Here is an 18653-nt window from a genome sequence, read left to right as displayed (position 1 = left end):
TCAAAGTTACACATAGCCTATGAGATAAAAATGAAAGAGAACACTGTCTTCGCTCATCCCTAGTTTCAATAATTAAATCTGTTAAGACAGGGACTTGCCATGTGGACCTGGTCTGGCACTTGCTATGCAGTCGAGGTTGGCCTCAAACTTAAAACAATCCTCCTGCCTCAGACTCCTGAGTGTTGGTATTTACCATGCCTAGAAATTTTTTAGAGTTTTAAGAATACATAATTGGGAAAAAGAAGCCAGGACTAGAGAGATGGCTTAGTGGTTAAGAGCACTAGCTTCTCTTCCAAAGAACCTGAGTTTAAGCTGGGTGGTGGTGGTGCACGCCTTTAATCCCAGAACTTGGGAGGCAGAGGCAGGCGGATTTCTGAGTTCGAGGCCAGCCTGGTCTACAAAGTGAATGCCAGGACAGCCAGGGCTATACAGAGAAACCCTGTCTTGAAAAAACAAAAAAACAAAAACAAAAACAAACCCAGGGTTTAATCCCCAGCCCCCACATGGTGGCTCACAACTATCAATAACTCCACTCCCAGGAGATGCAACACCCTCTTCTAGCCTCTGTAGGCATGGGCCTGTATTACAGGCAAAACATTCATACACGAAAAATAAAAATTTAAAGTACAGAGAATTTGAAAAGAAAAACAAGGCTGACACGCACGGAAATGTCTTATCTGTGAAGAGTGTGATTGACATATGTATGTGAAACGAACACTACGGGCACAGGAATGAGCATGTTTATCCCAGCATTGTCCCCTCCAGCCTGCCCCATCTGGTCAGCTGTTGATCTAGTTCTTGCCACTCTAGCTTGGATTACATCGATTCCATACGCACTGTAATACAGCAGCATGCACTCTTCCCCACTCTCCAGGCTTGATTGATGCAGCAGAATTGGTTTTTGTGAGTCTTACATGTAGCTGACATCAAATATCTACTTCTTTTACTGAGGAGCACTTTGCACATTGCACCTTCTATTGAATGGACACACTACAGTTCTCTTATCCGTTCAATTGTGAGGGCACAGGCTCCTCCCAGTATTTGGCTAGCAAGTCACACTGAAAAACTAAAGTGGGCATTTATCTACACGTTACTATGTGTACATCAGCTCCCATGTCATCTATGGTAGATATCTGTAAGGAGAATGACAGGGTCAGATCCAGTTGTTTCCAAAGGAGAGATACTGCATCTATTCACCTCAGCAGTGAAAAGGAATTCCTGTTTTTACATTTTTACCAACACTTCGTACTTGTGAACATTCTAGTGATATTCTAGTGGTATATCATTCTGATTCTAATTTATACTTCCCTCATAGTTAATAATAGGAATCTTTTACACACACATAAACAAACACTCACACACACCTATACACAAACACACACATTTTCAAGAAGTTCCCCTTTGATGGTGTGTGTGTGTGTGTGTGCACCCGCGCATATGCATGCTTGTGTACTTTAATTAGGTTTGCTTGCATACTCATGGGCTACTGCTTCATGGGTACATCACTGATAAAACTGTCCTCCCAGCAAGCCTTTTACTAGTAGTCCTTGAGGGGTCAGGAGGTAATGCACCCATTGGATATATATGAATGTTAGTGTAGGCCTTTGTGGATTAATGCAAACCTGTTTTATTGTAGGTGTGCCCACTGTCTGGCTTCCCGTCCATCTGATCCATTTGCTCGCTTCTGTCACGAATGTGGAGCTCCTGTCCCACCCATATTTGGCTATCGTCTTCCACCCCCAGAAGGGGCTCAGGTAAGCTGCAGAAGGTTTAGAAACATTTCTTTCTGGTTTATGTGACCTATATAGGTAGCCGTGACAATGGCCCATCACATGAGCCACACACAGAAACACTCACTGAAAGAATTTTAAACACATTGATGTCTTCCTACCTAGTCCTTCTTAAGAATAGAAAAACACACTTGCAACAGGATTTCCTTAGTGTGGCCTGGGAGAAGACAGACTGAGAAACAGACTAAAATCTCACAGTTTTATGGGACAAGGTTGGCCCGAAACTGTTTTCAAGTACCTCGAGCTAGTAAGGCTTCGCTGAGAGAGGTTTGTGTGAACTGGACAGAATATAAAGCCTAAGGCGGTCTTCAGGGTTGCCTGAGCTTTGCCTCATATTGAGCCTACTTTCACCTGCAATGCAAGCAGAGATGTGTGGATGCCTGGGCACACTGAGAATGTATGGCGGCACTGCAGTTGGATTACCTGTTAAAATCTGGGCCTCTGGCAGGGAGAACAGCCCATTCAGTGAGGTGCCGCTTGACTTGCAAGCACAAGGACCTGAGTTCAGTCCTCCACAACTGCTCGCTGGCCAGCCCTGGGGCTACAGACCTAGCAATGAGAAACCCCCGTCACAAAGGAACTGGACAGCATTCCTGATGATGACACCTGAAGTTATCGTCTGACCTCCACACAGACAAACCTGTACATATGTGTGCACCTGCACATACATGAACACACACGCATTTTAATATTTTTGAGAACCTCATATATGAGCATTACACCTATGTCTCTCCCAACCCTCTCTATCCCCAACACACACACACATTCTTTTTTCAGAAGTTAAAATAGAAATAATAAAAGCAAAAGAATCTACTCACAATGTAATAAAACCAACAGTAACAAACAGGATTCCTTGGGCACTTCACCTGGCCATTGATTACCATGAAGCACTGGTCCTCTCTATTGGCCACTGACATAGACATCTTAACAATGTTTCAAACAAGGCAGACTCCTGCAATAGCAGCCACAGCAGCACTGCTGTTCTCAGCCCGCCCTGAGCTGAAGGAGCCCCTGCCCAGAGAGGGAGCAGGGGAGCGGCCTGGAGGAACCTGTGCTCTTGTGCAGACTGGCATTTCCTGGGAAGCTTTGGTCTTTGCTCTCCTTTGGCTTATGGTTCACATTTTAGAGTAAACAGGTTTTTACACTTCAGGGAGATAAAATCATAGGAAAGGAAATTATTTCAACTGCTTCCAAAAGCAAATCCAGCCTTAGGAACTAAGTCCTGCCAGCCTTCCCCTCCCAAGGCAAACCCGAAACCCGACCTTTTCCTTTGAGCAGATGGGCCTGTGTGCAGAATGTGGCAGTATGGTTCCCATGAACACCCCCATCTGTGTGGTGTGCGAAGCTCCTCTTGCTCCACAGCTTCGGCCACAGGCCAGCCTCTACTTAAAGGTAAGGAAGTGTGATTCTCTGGAAACGTGAATGAGATACGCAGAAAGTAATGTCTGAGTAATTATGTGTCTGTCTTCAGCTGGTGGAATGGACTAATGATAGTAAACTAATGTCTTGTAGACACACCCAATCTGATTCTTAGAAAGGCATACTGGCCCAAATATATAACTGCCAATAGGATCTGTAAGGGAGAAAGAAGCCTATGCATATTCCCCCAAACAAACTGAGGATAAATTGCAATACAGCTAATTTAGAAAATGCTTTAGCTAAATATTCAGACTTCCAAACTGTGGCTAATTTTGACTGACTTAGAATTGTTCACCGAAAGTGGCTTTGTGTTTTTGTTTGCTCCATCTGCTTCCTGTCTGTAGAAACGGAGTGGTTAGAACTACTCACATCCTGGCATCTCCATTGCGCGTTAGGATTCACCACCTTTGTGCGGTGGCTTCTTGGAACTCTTCATAGGAACCCGCCCTTGCTACACATGGCCTGTCCTTTAGCTTTCTGAAACGTGGACGCAAGCTTTCACGATTCTTCATCATTGCATCTTTTATGGCTGCAAAACCAGTCCTTGAGAGTGAGGACACTAACTAACTCTGCGGCCATCTCCAGATAAACTGGCCTGCTGCCAACTCGTTGAGTCTGAGCTCCTTGGCCGCTGAACCTGCAGAACACTGCCTAAGCAGTGGTGCCGTTGTTTCCAATCAATTTGCATTTTCCAAACTGCAACCTTCCATGAGTGGGGTCTTGCCCTGTAGGCATCTTCCAATATCCCAGGGCAAACTGTAAAGTGTGAGGATTTCCCTTTAGTCGTACTAATCTTATTAGCAATCACAGCTTCCCACCCCTCTCCCCTCATTTCTAGCTCCATCTAGTTCTATCATCTCTATTTCTACATTGAATCTTCTATTGTGAATTAACTTGGGAAGCTGCATTAGTATTTTCTTTTGACAGTCACGTCTTCAAATTCTATGTAAGTCAATACCTACAGAACAAACCTACATTCCTAGTTAGCATAAAGTCTTGGGACCCAAAAGACGTATAAGTCCAGACTGAGCTTCGGCTGGTCTCGGGTCTTTCTCTTTCCACTGTAGGCTAATGAAGTACAGAGCCTGTTGACTGTTGGCTTTCCCGTACCAGAGATGGGAACATAATCACTGTAAAATTTCAAATTGTCTTCCTCAAACCAAGTGCATACTGTTTTCCATTTGTTTGCTTGCTTGCAGTCCTGTCTCTTTTAAAACTGTGTTCAGTTGTCTGGCATAGTGCCAGACAATGATAATGTTTTCAATAATCCCCAGACCAATGTAGTATTCCTGACTGGGTGCAGTAATACCAGTAGTTCACCACCAGGACTGTGGGGCATCTCCACCCTGCCGTTGCTCATTCTCTTTGTAATTCCCTGTTGTCAAGGAGAGGGTAATCTGTCGCACCTGTGGCACTGGGAATCCTGCTCATCTGAGATACTGTGTCACCTGTGAGGGGCCCCTGCCTCCAACACAAGAGGTAGGTGGACTGCAGTGTGAATGTCCTATCTGTGGTAGCCTCTAAGTTTTGTTTGCTGAAATAAGCTTTGACAGGCAGGTACACTAAGGAAGAAAGCTGCAGTCGGTGATTAATCACTCAGCAGGCTTTTCCCTGAGGGAACAAAACTGAATTGTCTAGGACCATCGAGAAGGGTGAAAACAAGTGCACACACACACTCACGTGCACACACACACTCACGTGCACACACACACACAATACCTTGGTAGATGAAGCAAGGCTCCGACAAGCTCCAGCAACTTTATTTTTTCTGCCATAGCTTATATATTCCAGAAAAATGTTTAAGACAATATAAAAATTACAGTGTGGTTTCATCCTATTTTTCTTCAAGTGAATGATTACAAAGAGTATAGGTTAAAAAAGCCCAGCATGTCCCCAATACCCTTTCATGACTAAATGTTTTACATATTACAGGTGAAAAAACCCCAAATTATTCCCAAGGCCCCACGTACATTTATGTTTAAGTAACTTGTCATAGGTTAACAAAGTGTAAGCAGGCAGGGTATCTTCTCAGGCAGTTCTCTCCCTGGCAGGCTGTAATTTGCAGTTACGAAGAAAAGATCAGTCATCTTATTATTTATCTTAAAGAATACACTCATCAAAATCTTAAGAAAATCACAAATCTAAGCTTTTAAATAAAAACCAGACTCTTGTACTTTAAATCCTCCAGGTGCACATAACCCATTAGCACCGTTTTATTAAGTCCTATCAGGAAGGAGAGGGGAAAGACGGGTACCCCTAACTAACCGTCGCCTTGCTCACCAGCCCAGCTTTAGGAAGAACGTCACAGGAGCTAGTGCTAGTCAGGCTGCCATTGCTCTTCTGCCCTGACCTCAAAACTCCCACACTCAACTATCAAGAGTGTGCCTCTCCGAACTTTAAATTATTCCCCAAGATTTTCTATATCGAAGCCACTAACAAAAACATGTTAACTTCACCAACAATCTACAGCTCTGCCTTCTTCTTAAGGGTGGTTGTTGAATCATTAATCTGCAGCAGCAGCAATACTTGGAAAAGATCAGTGTCTGTTATTGTAAATGCCAACGACACTTCCCAGTGAGGGGCTGGACACCCCCTTAGAATTTTCCCACAGGCATAGATTGGGAGGGATGAGATGACTGGGAGGGCAACAAGCAGAGCAGAACGCCATAAGAGCATGAAGTCCTCAGGACACATGGTCATCAGGGCTCTGCCTCCCAAGGCTCACCCATCTCGGCTATGCTAACCAGTGGGCCGAATTCCGAGAGTTCTAAAGCTGCTCTGTCTTCCTTCTGCATGGCCCCAACAGTTGATGTTAGTGGAGAAGTAAGACATACAGAGAGAGGAGAAAGACCATTATGAAACACAAAATCAGGCTGCAAGACGGCCCAGCAGATGAAAGTGCTTGCCATAGAGGCTTGGCAACTGAGTTCCATGGACTGGAGACTAGGGGAGAACTGACTTCCAAAATTACCCCCTGACCTCCACTGCAAGCATATTACTCTGTGGTAATTCTGATACCTGAACATGGGATAGCTTTCCATTTATTTCTGTCTCCTATTTCATTTTTTATACCAGTAGAGGTGTTATCATACATTTAACCCTATAATATCACTCCTTTCCAACACCTCATACATGCTGCCTTATGACAGCATCTTATACTGTCCATAGGGTCTGTGGTTAGATGCTTCTCTTACCTTGATAGAATGGGTGCCCTGTCCCATCCTCCCATAAGGATGTGTGACCTTTGTCGTCTTTTTAAAGTCTTCACATTTTACATCCTGGTTTTCATTTTGCTTTTTATTATTTTCTTCTCTTTGCTTTGATTTTAATTTGATCCTCTTTTTTAAATTTCTTTTTACTTATTTGTTTGCTTGTTTAATTTATTTTATTTTATTTTTTTAGACAGGGTCTCATTATGTAACTCTGGCTGGCCTGGAACTCACTATATTGTTGAGGCTCACAAAGATCTGCCCCTCAGCTTCCTGATTAAGTGGGATCAAAGGTGTATGTCACCATGCCTGGCCTTTTTTTCCCTTCACATTTTCTATTTAGGATGTGTGCACATACATGCACTGCTGGGCTTTCTGTTTGTTTACTTTTGTTTTTGTTTTTGTTTTTTTTTCTATTTCTTCTAGTAAGTTTTGAAGAAGAGTCAGTAAATAATTAGCTATAAGCATAAAAAATGACAAGTTTAAAGCAGTGATAAAAGAAATAGAAGAAAATCTGAGCATGGTAACAAGCCAGCAGGAGGGTTGGGTGGGAGAAGCATGAATACCATGCCAGCCTTGGCTACACAGCAAGACTCTGTCTCAAAAAGTGAAAGAGAAAAAAAGAAAGAATAAAATTTAAGACAGGGATAAATGGAAGGTTAGCCCATGTTCAGGCATCAGAAGAATTAACATAGATAAAATGTCTGCAGTTTCCAAAGCCATCTACAGATTCAGGGAAATACTGTCAAATTTTCAATGACTTTATTTATTTGTTTATTTATTTATTTATTTATTTATTTACAAAATGGAGAAAATAATCCTGAAGTTCACATGGAATTAGAAAAGACTTGGAATGGTCAAAGCAGTCTTAAGCAAAAAGAACAAAGCTGAAGACGTCACACTTCCTGAAAAAAAAAAAAAAACCTTAAGCAGCACAGGTACATATAAGATACATATATAGGCCAGCGGAGCTAAATAGCAGTACAGCTATCCCAGGAATAAACCCACAGATATACCACCAATTGATTTTTAAAGTATTTACATATTTGTTTATTATTTACTTATTTTTTGTATTATTTACATATTACATGTATATGAGTGTTTTGTTATCATATATGTCTGTGCACCATGTGTTTGCCTGGTGTCCTCAGAGGCCAGAAGATGGTATTGGATGTCCTTGGACTGGAGTTACAGAAGGTTGGGAGCTGGAAATTGAACTGGGGTCCTCTGGAAAGCAACCCTCTTAACCACTGAGCCAGCTCCCCACCAATTGATTTTGGACAAAGGTTCTAAGAACATAAAATGAGGAAAGGACAATTTCTTTAATAAATTGTACTAAGAAAACCAGATCTCAGCCTGCAGAAGAATGAAACTGGACCCTTTTCTTGTATGTATAACAATTAAACATGAACTAAAGATTTGAAACCTACGACTTGAAACTACAAAGGTACTAGAAGAAACAAAGGAAACCTCAGGGCATTTCCTAGTGATGACTTTTTAGCTATGACCCTAAAATACAGTAGCAAAGGTGGAAATAGGCAAACAGGACTGCACAAAAGGAAGACAAGTCTGCACAGCAAAGGGGTCAGCAGCGTAAAGACTGAGCAGGGTGGAGAAGGACACTCAAACTGCACTGCACCCCAGTACTGACAGACTAAAGCAACTCCACCACAAAAGGTGGCCAAGATATGAACAGAGGACTCGAGTAGATACTCTAAAAAGTGTTACAAGTAGCCTGCCAGTAGGCACTTGAAAATGTTCAATACCCCTAACCATCAGCTAGAGGCCAGGGAGGTGGCTTAGCAGGCAAAAAACACCTGGTGTGCAAGTCTCACAACCCAAGTTTGTTGTTCCACCTGGAACCCAGGGTGGAAGGACAAAACCAGCTCCCAAAGTTGTCCTCTGACCTCCCTGTCCCCTCCATGTGTGTGTGCTTGCGCACACGTGTGCACACACACACACACACAAATAAAGTAACTTAAGATGAGATATTGTCTCACTCCAGTTATAATGGCTGTTATCAAAAAGACAAAATTAACAAATGCTGGTGAGTCTGTGGAAAAAGAAGAACTCTTATCCACTATTGATGAAAATGCAAATTAATATAAACATGTGGGAAAACTTCTGGAAATAACTCTAAAATTTAAAGATATATTATCATATGATCCAGGAGTATTACTACCACATATACACCCCCCCAAAAAAAATATCAGTATGTCAAAGAGATAGCTGCATGTCCTGATCACTGCAGTTCAGAGTAGCCACTATACAAAAGCAGCCTGACTTTATTAGCAGAGGAGCAGATAAAGCAAACATGGCGTGCATACCAAGTAGAATACAATTCAGCCTTTAAAAGGAAGGACCTCCTTTCACCCCTAACATGGAGACATTCTGTTCAGTGTGAAATAAGCCAGGCCCAGAGTCAAATACTGAATGATCTCATTTACATGCATGATGTGAAGACATCATTAAAAACAACCGCCAGAGACTGCTAGGTGATGGTGTAGGGAGAAGTTGGTGAAAGATCCACTAAGCTTCTGAAGATACAGTCAAGAGCGCTCTCGTACTTCATGATGAGCAGTTAATTCTCCCCTGTGTTACTATTGGTCATCGTCACTCACTGTATCTTTAAAACCTGTTATGTTCTAACCATCCAAAAAGGATAGTTAAGGAGGTGATGCATATGATCAGTGATAGAGATGACCACTGCACGCACATACACATGATCACATACACATATCACATGATCACATACACATATCACATGATCACATACACATATCACATGATCACATACACATATCACATGATCACATACACATATCACATGATCAGTGATAGAGGTGACCACTGCACGCACATACATCATGCCATGCACAAAACATACACAATTTTTTTTTTTTTTTAGATCTTATTGTTTATGTGTTTGGGTATTTGCGAGTGCATGTACAGCACATGCATGCAGTGCCTGCAGAGGCCAGACGAGGGTGATGGATTCCCTAGGTCTGGCATTACAGATTTGTTAGCTGCCTTGTGGGTGCTGGCTGAATCTAGGGCCCTGGAAGAGCACTCAGTGCTTTTTACCTCTGAGCTTTCCCTCCAGCCCACTATATAAAGTACTCTTATTAATTAAAATGTGTTAAATGCTCCCATGTGGGGAAACCCCTCCACGTGTTATTCCAATCCTAGTATTTACATCATGTATTTTGCCAGGCATATTAAAATGGTAATGAAAGAATGTCGTTAGCGCCGGGCGTGGTGGCACACGCCTTTAATCCCAGCACTTGGGAGGCAGAGGCAGGTGGATTTCTGAGTTCTAGGCCACCCTGGTCTACAAAGTGAGTTCCAGGACAGCCAGGACTATACAGAGAAACCCTGTCTTGAAAAAAAAAAAGAATGTCGTTTGGTAGGTCATCCATCCTACTGTAGTTACATATATCCTGCAACTATGCATTGCACACCTTGTAAGGATGGTATAACCTCTGCCTTAAACAGTTCAAGAAAAGGAGGGGCAAAAAGAGCGCTTGCATGCAGCTTTAATTATCAGGTCCCCCTCACCCCCTGCCTTTTGCTGTGCTCTTAGCCCCAGGCCAAAGGCTAAGACTGGAACTAAATTTGCATAACTCACCTCCCACATAGGTGTCCTTGTCCACTCCTCCTAGTCTTAGTGCATCCGGAGCAGATTTTATAGCTGTGCAGTCTTGCTCCATTGCTACCTAAGGGAAAATCTGTTAGGTTAAAAAAATTATTTCTGTCCCATGGCTGGATTTTCAAAACCAACTGTGGAAATGGGCTAATGAGACTGGTAAAACCAACCAGAACACCCACATGCTATTCCCAAATCAAATGCGTTGTAAATTGGGCGAATCTTGTATTTGTAGCTGTCTGGTAATGTGAGCTCAGATTTTTAGCATTCTATCATCATGAAATTGCACTGTCACTTTCCATAGCAGCTGAGAGAATGATAGTGAGGTTAAGAAGCCATAACAGGCCGGGCGTGGTGGCGCACGCCTTTAATCCCAGCACTCAGGAGGCAGAGGCAGGCGGATTTCTGAGTTCGAGGCCAGCCTGGTCTACAAAGTGAGTGCCAGGACAGCCAGGGCTACACAGAGAAACCCTGTCTCGAAAAAACAACAACAACAACAACAACAACAAAAAAAGAAGCCATAACAGTAGAAAATGAAGGTGCTCAGGGCATGAATGTTCTGACAGACTCAAGTAAATTTCTCATCAAAAGATTTAAGTTTTGGCTAGAGATAGCTCACTTGGCAAACTGTTTGCCTAGTATTCTTGAGGCTCTGAGTTTAAGTCCAAGCACTACACAAACTGTGTGAGCCGGCACACATTCCTAAGCATTAGGAGGTGGAGGCAGGACAGTCTGAAGTTTAAGGTTATTCTCAATCAGAAACCACCAGGGCACACATGAAACTCTGAGTGTGGGGGTCACACTTCTATAATCCCGGGCTTGGAAAGCTGGAGCAGGAGGATTGCAGGTTTGAGGCTATCCTAAATTAGAGGAGCAAGAGCTTGAAGACATAATGTAAGAGCATTTTCATCCCCTCCTCTTCCCCCTCTATTCTTTCCTTTGGTGTTCTGGACTTCTTATCAAAAGTAATACATGTTAAGTCAGTTATAGTAACTGCCAGTGATATGATTCTTCCATTTCTGGTTCTCATCTGTCAACAAAACAGTTTAGGAGAAATATAAACATTTTTTAAAATTAGATTTATTTTATTTTACTTTTCCATGTGCATGTCTGATGGCCATGGATGTCAGAAGAGATCACTGAATCCCCTGGAACTGGAGGTACAGATAATTGTGAGCCCCCATGTGGGTGCTGAGAATCAAACCCTGGTCTTCCACGAGGGCAACTAGTGCTCTTAACTGCTAAAACATGTCTCCAGGGCCCCAAAGTTGATGACTCATGAGGATTTAGGTGTTAGAATGAGCGTGTTTATAGAAATGCATGTTCAGTGTGATAGCTTCATATCTTTGTTTAGCAATATTGATAGGATAGGGTAAGATAATTTTTATTGCCTTAAAGCAACTTTAAAAGCCCACTTGGACTTGAATCTTTGTCTTAGTTAGGGTTTCCATTGCTGAGGAGAGACACATGACCAAGGCAACTATTATAAAGGGCAACATTTAATTGGGGCTGGCTTAACTGTTCAGAGGTTCAGTCCGTTATCATCATGGTGGGAAGCATGGCAATATGCAGACAGACATGGCGCTGTAGGAGCTAAGAGTTCTACATCTTGTTCCGAATGCAAACAAGAGAAGGAGGAGGGTCTCAAAGTCCACTCCCACAGTGACACACTTCCTCCAACAAGGCCACACCTCCTAACAGTGCCACTCCCTAGGTCAAGCATATTCAAACCTCCACAGTTCTGAACGAAAAATCTGACGGCTTTATGTTTAGAACCCAACACTGGCAAAATCTCCGTCAGCATTTAACTTAGTGGCTCAGCACTTAGGAGCGTTTACTGCTCCTGCAGACAACCGGGTTTTGGTGTCAAGACCCTCATGGTGGCTCATGACCATCCATCATTTCAGTTGCAGGGAATCCAATGCCCTCTTCTGATGGCCTCTGGCACAAGGCATGTACATGGTACACATACATACATATAGAAACATATAAGGGGCTGGAGAGATGGCTCAGCAGTTAATAGCCCTGACTGCTCTTCTAGAGGTCCTGAGTTCAATTCCCAGCAACCACATGGTGGCTCACAACCATCTGTAATGGAGTCTGATGCCCTCTTTTGGTGTGTCTGAAGACAGCTACAGTGTATTCATAAAATAAAATAAATCTTAAAAAAAAGAAAAATATTCTCACACACATAAAATAAAAATAAATCTTTTTCTTTTAAAAAAGAAAAAAATTAATATTAGGATAATTGAAATGTAAGATCTGAAGCAAAAGTTTCCAAAGAATTGTGCCTTTTGGATTATCCCAAAGAGCCTGTCTCTGATTGCACAGAAACTAAGTTAATGAACATAGAAATATTCCTTCCTCAGCTCCCTGTGTTTATGGCTGATATGGCCTCTCTCCTTCCTCAGTTCCCCATGTTATGGACTGATAGGAATCCTTTCTATAAAAAAAAAGTTCTGTTTAAGGATAACAATACCCCTGAGTTAAACAGGGTTCAGCTGGGCAGATACAGTGAACTAAATTGGCCATCATTGAAAGAAAATTATCCTTAGAAAGATTTTTTTGTTGTTGTTCATATATTTAAGGATATATTTATAAAGATATCCTTAATATGCTATATTGAGGATAATATATTTAATATTGCATATGGAATATGTGGCAGTATATGTATTCTGTTATTAATTGGATCAGTATTCATTGATTTGATAACCATTTGACACCTAGGTGCCAGGAAAAATGGCAATACGTAAGTGGGATGGAATATAGAATTAGAGTTCTTTCATGTGTAAGTCACCACCTAGTGACTTATGGAGAGAAAAACCCGGAGAGATGGAACTTGAGGTGTAGAACTTGATCCTGTGCTTAGCATTCCTTCATACTCACTTGGCATTGAAGATCCCAAACCCACTAGGACCTGTGAGGACACTGTTAAATCGATGGGACTGTGGAATCCTGGACAACAGGCTGTAAAATGAGACATAAGGTTGCAGACCAGTGCCTGCATCTAGTCACAGGACTGCCACTTTTACTATCACGCCCATTGGGAAAGCAAGAAGCTGTCACATTACCCAATAGTGAATAAGGAACAGGAGCCAAGAGTCTAACCCAGGTTTACCTAACAGTGTCAGAAATACTTAAGAAACAACCATTTTCCTCTTCACAATAAAAGAATTCCTTGTGTAACTAGAATACTGGAGCCAGGGACCAGAGACAGGAACTGAGTCACGAAACTGTACTTTATTTAGAGATGTGGCAATCTGGGAAGGCAGGGGACTAACAACATTCCAGTTTGCCTTCCCCATTCCATCCCGAGCTGGCACACTTTACAGGGACTCTGAAGAAAGGCAGCTACTCATTGTAAAGGTTGTCGCTGGTCGGGCAGCAGCCTCACCTCTGAGATTCATGGTGTTGGAGCTTCTCCCCGTATTGCTTCCCACACTCTGTCCCTGTGTAGTAAGGGTTCCCGTGCCCCCAGCGATGTAGTTTACATCCTTCCCAGAGAGCCATCTAGACGTGCCCGTGTTAAACAATAGCTCAAAACAAATAAGCTGTTAGCGGCTGGCCCTGTGTATATGCCAGACTACTTACTGTGTGGATCCGCAGGTTCAACAGCACGAAGTACAAACGTGCTCTTACTTTTTTTTAATTTTATGATTTATTTTATGTATATGGGTGTTTTGTCTGCATGTATTTCTGTGTGCCACTCGTGTGTCTTGTTTCCTCAGAGGTCAGAAGAAAGTGTCAGATCCCCTAGAACTGGAGGTACAGACAGTTGTAAACTACCACATGGGTGCTGAGAATCGAACCGGGATCCTCTGAAAGAGTGGCGTTTTCTCTTTAACTACTGAGTCATCTTTCCAGCCTCAACTGTGGTCTTACAAGATAGAATAAAAGTGGCTTTTACCTTACCCTACCATTTCCAGGCCCAGAGTGGAAAATAAAGCAACATTTCATCAGGGCAAAGGGTAGAAGATAATCCTCAGTCATGGCCCTGCATGGCTCAGCTTGGTTATCAGTAATGTGCTGTTAATCAGCAGTTGTCTTGCTCAGCCTGAGATACCAGTGCTATAAAGGAGTATAGACATAGGAGGACCATTTTCATCAATTTCCTGTGGTCTCCAGGAAGGAATATTGTCTTAGTTATGGTTTCCATGAATAGAATAGAAAATCATGGCTATGAATAGACATCATGATCAAGGCAGCTCTTATAAAGGACAGTAGTTGGGGCTGGCTTACAGGTTCAGAGGTTCAGTCCATTGCCATCAAGGAGGGAACATGGCAGCTTCCAGGCAGGCATGGCACAAGAGAAGCTAAGAGTTGGGGATCTTGATTTGATTGCAGCCAAGAGAAAACTGACTCTTCTGCACTGGGCAGAGCTTCAAAGCCCACCCCCACAGTGACACACTTCCTTCCTCCAACAAGACCACACCTCCTAACAGTACCACTCCCTGTGGGCCAAGCGTATTCAAAGCACCACAAATATGAACTCTAAAAAAAAGCCCAGCATGTGGGAGGTAGAGGACGGAGAATCTCTGTGAATTTGGGCCAGCCTGGTCTCTATAGCTAGGATTATGTAGAGAGACCCTGCCTCAAACAAACAAACATAAATGAATCTTTTGCTCCTTTTGTCCATAGCTGGGTAGTTGTAGTTGCTGTCATTTCAAGGCTTTCTTCCATTCTTTGGATGAAGCGGGAGCTGGAAAACGTAGTTCTGACTGCCTGTCATTGCTGCTTTGTTCAGCAGTGGCTGTGCAATGGAGATGAAGTCCCTCATCCGCCCGCTCGAAATGGGGAGACCATTTCCTGCTCCAGGTGTGGCTGCCAGAACCTCTGGGAGGCATCCTTCTGTGACTGGTGTGGAGCCATGGTAGGCACCTTAAGACTGAGCTCACCAGGTGGTGGTGGGCATACCTTTAAATCACAGATCTCTGTGAGTCTGAGGCTAGCCAGAGATCTGCAGAGGAGTTCTAGGACAGTCAGAGCTGCACCGAGAAAGCCTGTCTTGAAAAACAAAACAAAACAAGACAGCCACACGAACAACAGAAAAGACTGAGCCTTTTTGTGCTGGGCACCCCGTCCACCAAGGTGTCCCCGTGGCCTTGCAGGAAACATTTCCTATGTTTTCTGTATTAAGAATTTGAAGGGGCTGGTGAGATGGCTCAGCGGTTAAGAGCACTGGCTGCTCTTCCAGAGGTCCTGAGTTCAAATCCCAGCAACTACATGGTGGCTCACAACCATCTGTAACAGGATCTGATGCCCTCTTCTGGGGTGTCTGAAGATAGCCCTGCTGGAGCAAGCAGGGCTGGAGCAGGCTGGGGGCAGGAGGGAAAAATTGGGAGATAGAAATGATAGTTCCATACGCTGGAACTGAGAAGTCCTTCTCACTGCCATTTGGTTTTCATATTTTGAGGTTAAACCTTTCCACATTTATTGACCACTGGAATTTCTTTTGTGAATGGAGTTGCCTAATTTTCACTCAGAACATTCACATAATTTATGTTTATCTGATACAGCATCTGAGTAACAAAAGGCTTAGAGTGAATGGTCATCATCTTCGTGTCATCCAAAGCCTCCCCTGCTCAGAAGCCCTCCTACCCCTGAGAATGCAGGTGTCCTCTAGTTCCCCGGTAGGCTGGTGCTTACTGACCCAGCCTTTCCACCTGGCAATATACTGTGTTAGTTCCTCGTCATGCTTCCCTACAGCAGCTCTGCATTGCATTGTCCATAACAGACTATGTGCACCCATCATGGCTTATTTAGGTGATATCCTCCATTGCTGCCCACTAAGGTTGTTCCCACTTATTTCCTTTAGACTGACACTACCAGGCTGGAAAGATGGCTCAGTGGGTGGGAGCACCTTCTACCAAGCCTGAAGGCCTGAATTCAATGCTTGCTATTCATGTGGTAGAAAGAAACAACCAACCCTCAAAAGTTGTTCCCCGACTCCTCCCAGGCACTGTAATATAACACACACACACACACACACACACACACACACACACACACACGAACATAAAATAAATTTCAGAAGTAATTTTTAAGTACCTATAATACTATGAAAGATAGCCTGGATGAGCTATGTTTCTTTAAGTGCTGATCCCTGGGTAGGAGAAAGTCTGAGGGAGAGCTATTAGGTCAGCAGGCAGGAGCCTGTGCTATTTTCCTGGCTAGAAATTGTATGGTGTGAGAATAGTTTATACAGACACATTAAACTCTAAAATCATACATGTATTTTCTATTCTCTAGCTTGGCATTTCTGCTAGCCACTCTGTCTGCCCAAAATGTGGGGCCAGCAATCATCTGACTGCCCGCTTCTGTGGCTCCTGTGGTATTTATGTGAAGTCCATAACAAGGTTTAGAATGCATAACAGCTTGGCCATAGTTGCTGGAACGCCTCGCCCATTTCCTGAGGTAAGAACTGCTGCTCAGGTGTAACTCTGACTTTGTGTGCCCTGTGAATCAGCCCAGGAGAACAGAGCCAAAATACATAGACCTTGCACATGAACTTTGAATTAGGCAGGTAAATAAATTCAATGTAGGTTTTAAATGCTTGAATGATTTCTTCAAAAGTTATATATCTGCACAAGTTCAAATCTAGCCTAGGGTAGAAAGTAAAACCTTGTCTCAGAAAAACAACCAAGAAACTAAAATTGCCTTGTTCTGACAGAGCTTCAAGTCTCATAGGACGAGGCAGTGGATGTAGTGCCCCAGAAAGAAGTAGCTCTCTCTGCACGGGCAGAATGACCTTCTCTTGGATCTTTCCAGTAGTGTTCCAAGAATCTTCCTCCCTGCTCTTCTGTGTCTTAGAAAACTTACATCAAGTATATAAGATGTCTCCATGTCAATAGCCTCTGGCTTGTCACTGAGCAGCACACACAAGGCCAACCATTCTCCTGTTCGCTCTCACAGATTCTCTAAGCTGCACAATGCTTCAGCAGTCACCTTCTCTTTACTGCTGGAAACCGAGAGACTGCGCATGCACTTGTGAAGGACCCATGCTGTCTTAACTAGGTCATACTTGTGGGGCCCACTGGGGCCCATTCACACCATAGTTTAAGTGAGAAAAAAAAAAGGTGTTCTTTCTTATACTGTCTGCCATCTGTTAAAAATTGTTTGTAGCACCTTTTTAGGCATTTTCTTCTCTCTACTGTGAAATTATCCTAATAAATACACAAACATACACTGTCTGTCATGTGAACAGTGTCCCTTTAGATGTGGTGACATCAGACAGCCTACACAGCCTTCCATGGTGATTTTCTTAGATCCATCAAAGAAACTGGTTCTTAACAGTTGAATATGTTTGCATAGTAAAGACTGTATTCAACTGAATTACAGAACTGAGAGGATAGAAGTCTTCCAGGCCCCAGTCAGGATAGAAGCATCATTAATTGGCTGAACTGGGGACAATAAATGGCCAAGGGGAGTGGGCTAGCATCATGGGTCAAGCTAAGTGTTTCTGGGAAAGACACAAGCAAGGAAGATGGGGCAATGGTGGGGAGGACACCACCACCATCACCACCACCATCATTACCACCACTGCCGCTACCACCACCACCTCCACCACCACTGCTGCTGCCACCACCACCACCACCACCACCTTCACCATCACCATCACCACTACCACCACCACTGCTGCCACCTCCAGTACCATCACCACCACCACAATTTAAATTATATTCTGTTAGTGTAAATGAATTTAATTACATTATATTCTAATCTTTAAATGTATTGTCTCCCTTGCTCATAGCCCCGATCTGCCTGGCAGTCCCTAACCGTCCCTTTGCCCACATCTGCCAGTGGGTCTAAGAAGGACACGGGCACTCAGACCTCTGGCCTGTTCTACCCATCTGGCAAGCTCCTGGCAAAGAAGGAACTGGAGGCGGCTTCTCACAGGCAGAGGCAGGAGAAGATGAGTGACCACAGGCCAGTCCTCACAGCCGTCAGCCCGGGAAGAGGTGAGGGAGGCACTTGCTTCTGGTGGGAGAAAACCTCTCTCTGACAGGCCCTCACATTTATTCTCCCTTTCAGGCTTATTGTCATGGACTGGGAGTGTGTCCCTTTTCCTTTGTTCAGGTCATTTTCTCTGTACGAACAGCAGCCTTCCCTTAAACTTTTACTCCTCAAGTACTTTAACTCCTGGCCTGCGGTCCAGTCCATCAGCCTCATGGCACATGTGGGCCTCTGCTGGGCACACAGGCTGAATCTGTGTCATCTTTATCACCTGCCGTTATGGCTTTTTAGTGTTTAAAACTCACATAGTGTAAAGTTCACCATTTTAACTATGCTTAAGCATGCAATTGAATGACATCAGGCATGTTAGTGATGTTACATAGCTGTCTTCACAGTCTGCAGAACACAACACAGTCTGCACCCCAGGAGCAAGCCTGTGCTTCTCAGATGGTCACCTTCCACATCACTTCTCCCAAGGGCAGACCAGACTGCCTGACAGCCGCTGATCTGCCTGTCCATGGGCTTGCCTCTACCTGACATTTCTCTGGCTCTTGTGACAGGCATCCTTCACATAGTGTCCCAGAGACAGAGAGATAGAGGAGAGAGGGAGAGAGGGGGAGAGGGGGAGAGGGGGAG

At 43.6% G+C, this 18653-nt stretch overlaps 1 protein-coding gene across 5 annotated transcripts in view; it reads left to right on the top strand.

Moving 5' to 3' along the window:
- The window catches only part of Dzank1 (double zinc ribbon and ankyrin repeat domains 1), a 57839-nt gene that overhangs the window by 21542 nt on the left and 17644 nt on the right, over positions 1 to 18653 (top strand). For 2 of the 5 annotated variants that reach the window (XM_021155837.2, XM_029474517.1), the window contains exons 8-13: positions 1637 to 1754; positions 3069 to 3182; positions 4596 to 4688; positions 14809 to 14934; positions 16314 to 16478; positions 17815 to 18022. In XM_021155837.2, coding sequence (XP_021011496.1) covers positions 1637 to 1754; positions 3069 to 3182; positions 4596 to 4688; positions 14809 to 14934; positions 16314 to 16478; positions 17815 to 18022 — 824 coding nt within the window. The remainder of the gene's footprint in view (positions 1 to 1636; positions 1755 to 3068; positions 3183 to 4595; positions 4689 to 14808; positions 14935 to 16313; positions 16479 to 17814; positions 18023 to 18653) is intronic. The other 3 variants (XM_021155839.2, XM_021155838.2, XM_029474516.1) reach the window with 2 other exon arrangements.

This window comes from Mus caroli, chromosome 2 (genome assembly GCF_900094665.2).
Source record: "Mus caroli chromosome 2, CAROLI_EIJ_v1.1, whole genome shotgun sequence".
Classification (NCBI taxonomy): Eukaryota; Metazoa; Chordata; class Mammalia; order Rodentia; family Muridae; genus Mus; species Mus caroli.
The sequence above is the reverse complement of the archived record's forward strand: the minus strand, read 5'-3'. Positions and strand labels throughout refer to the sequence as shown.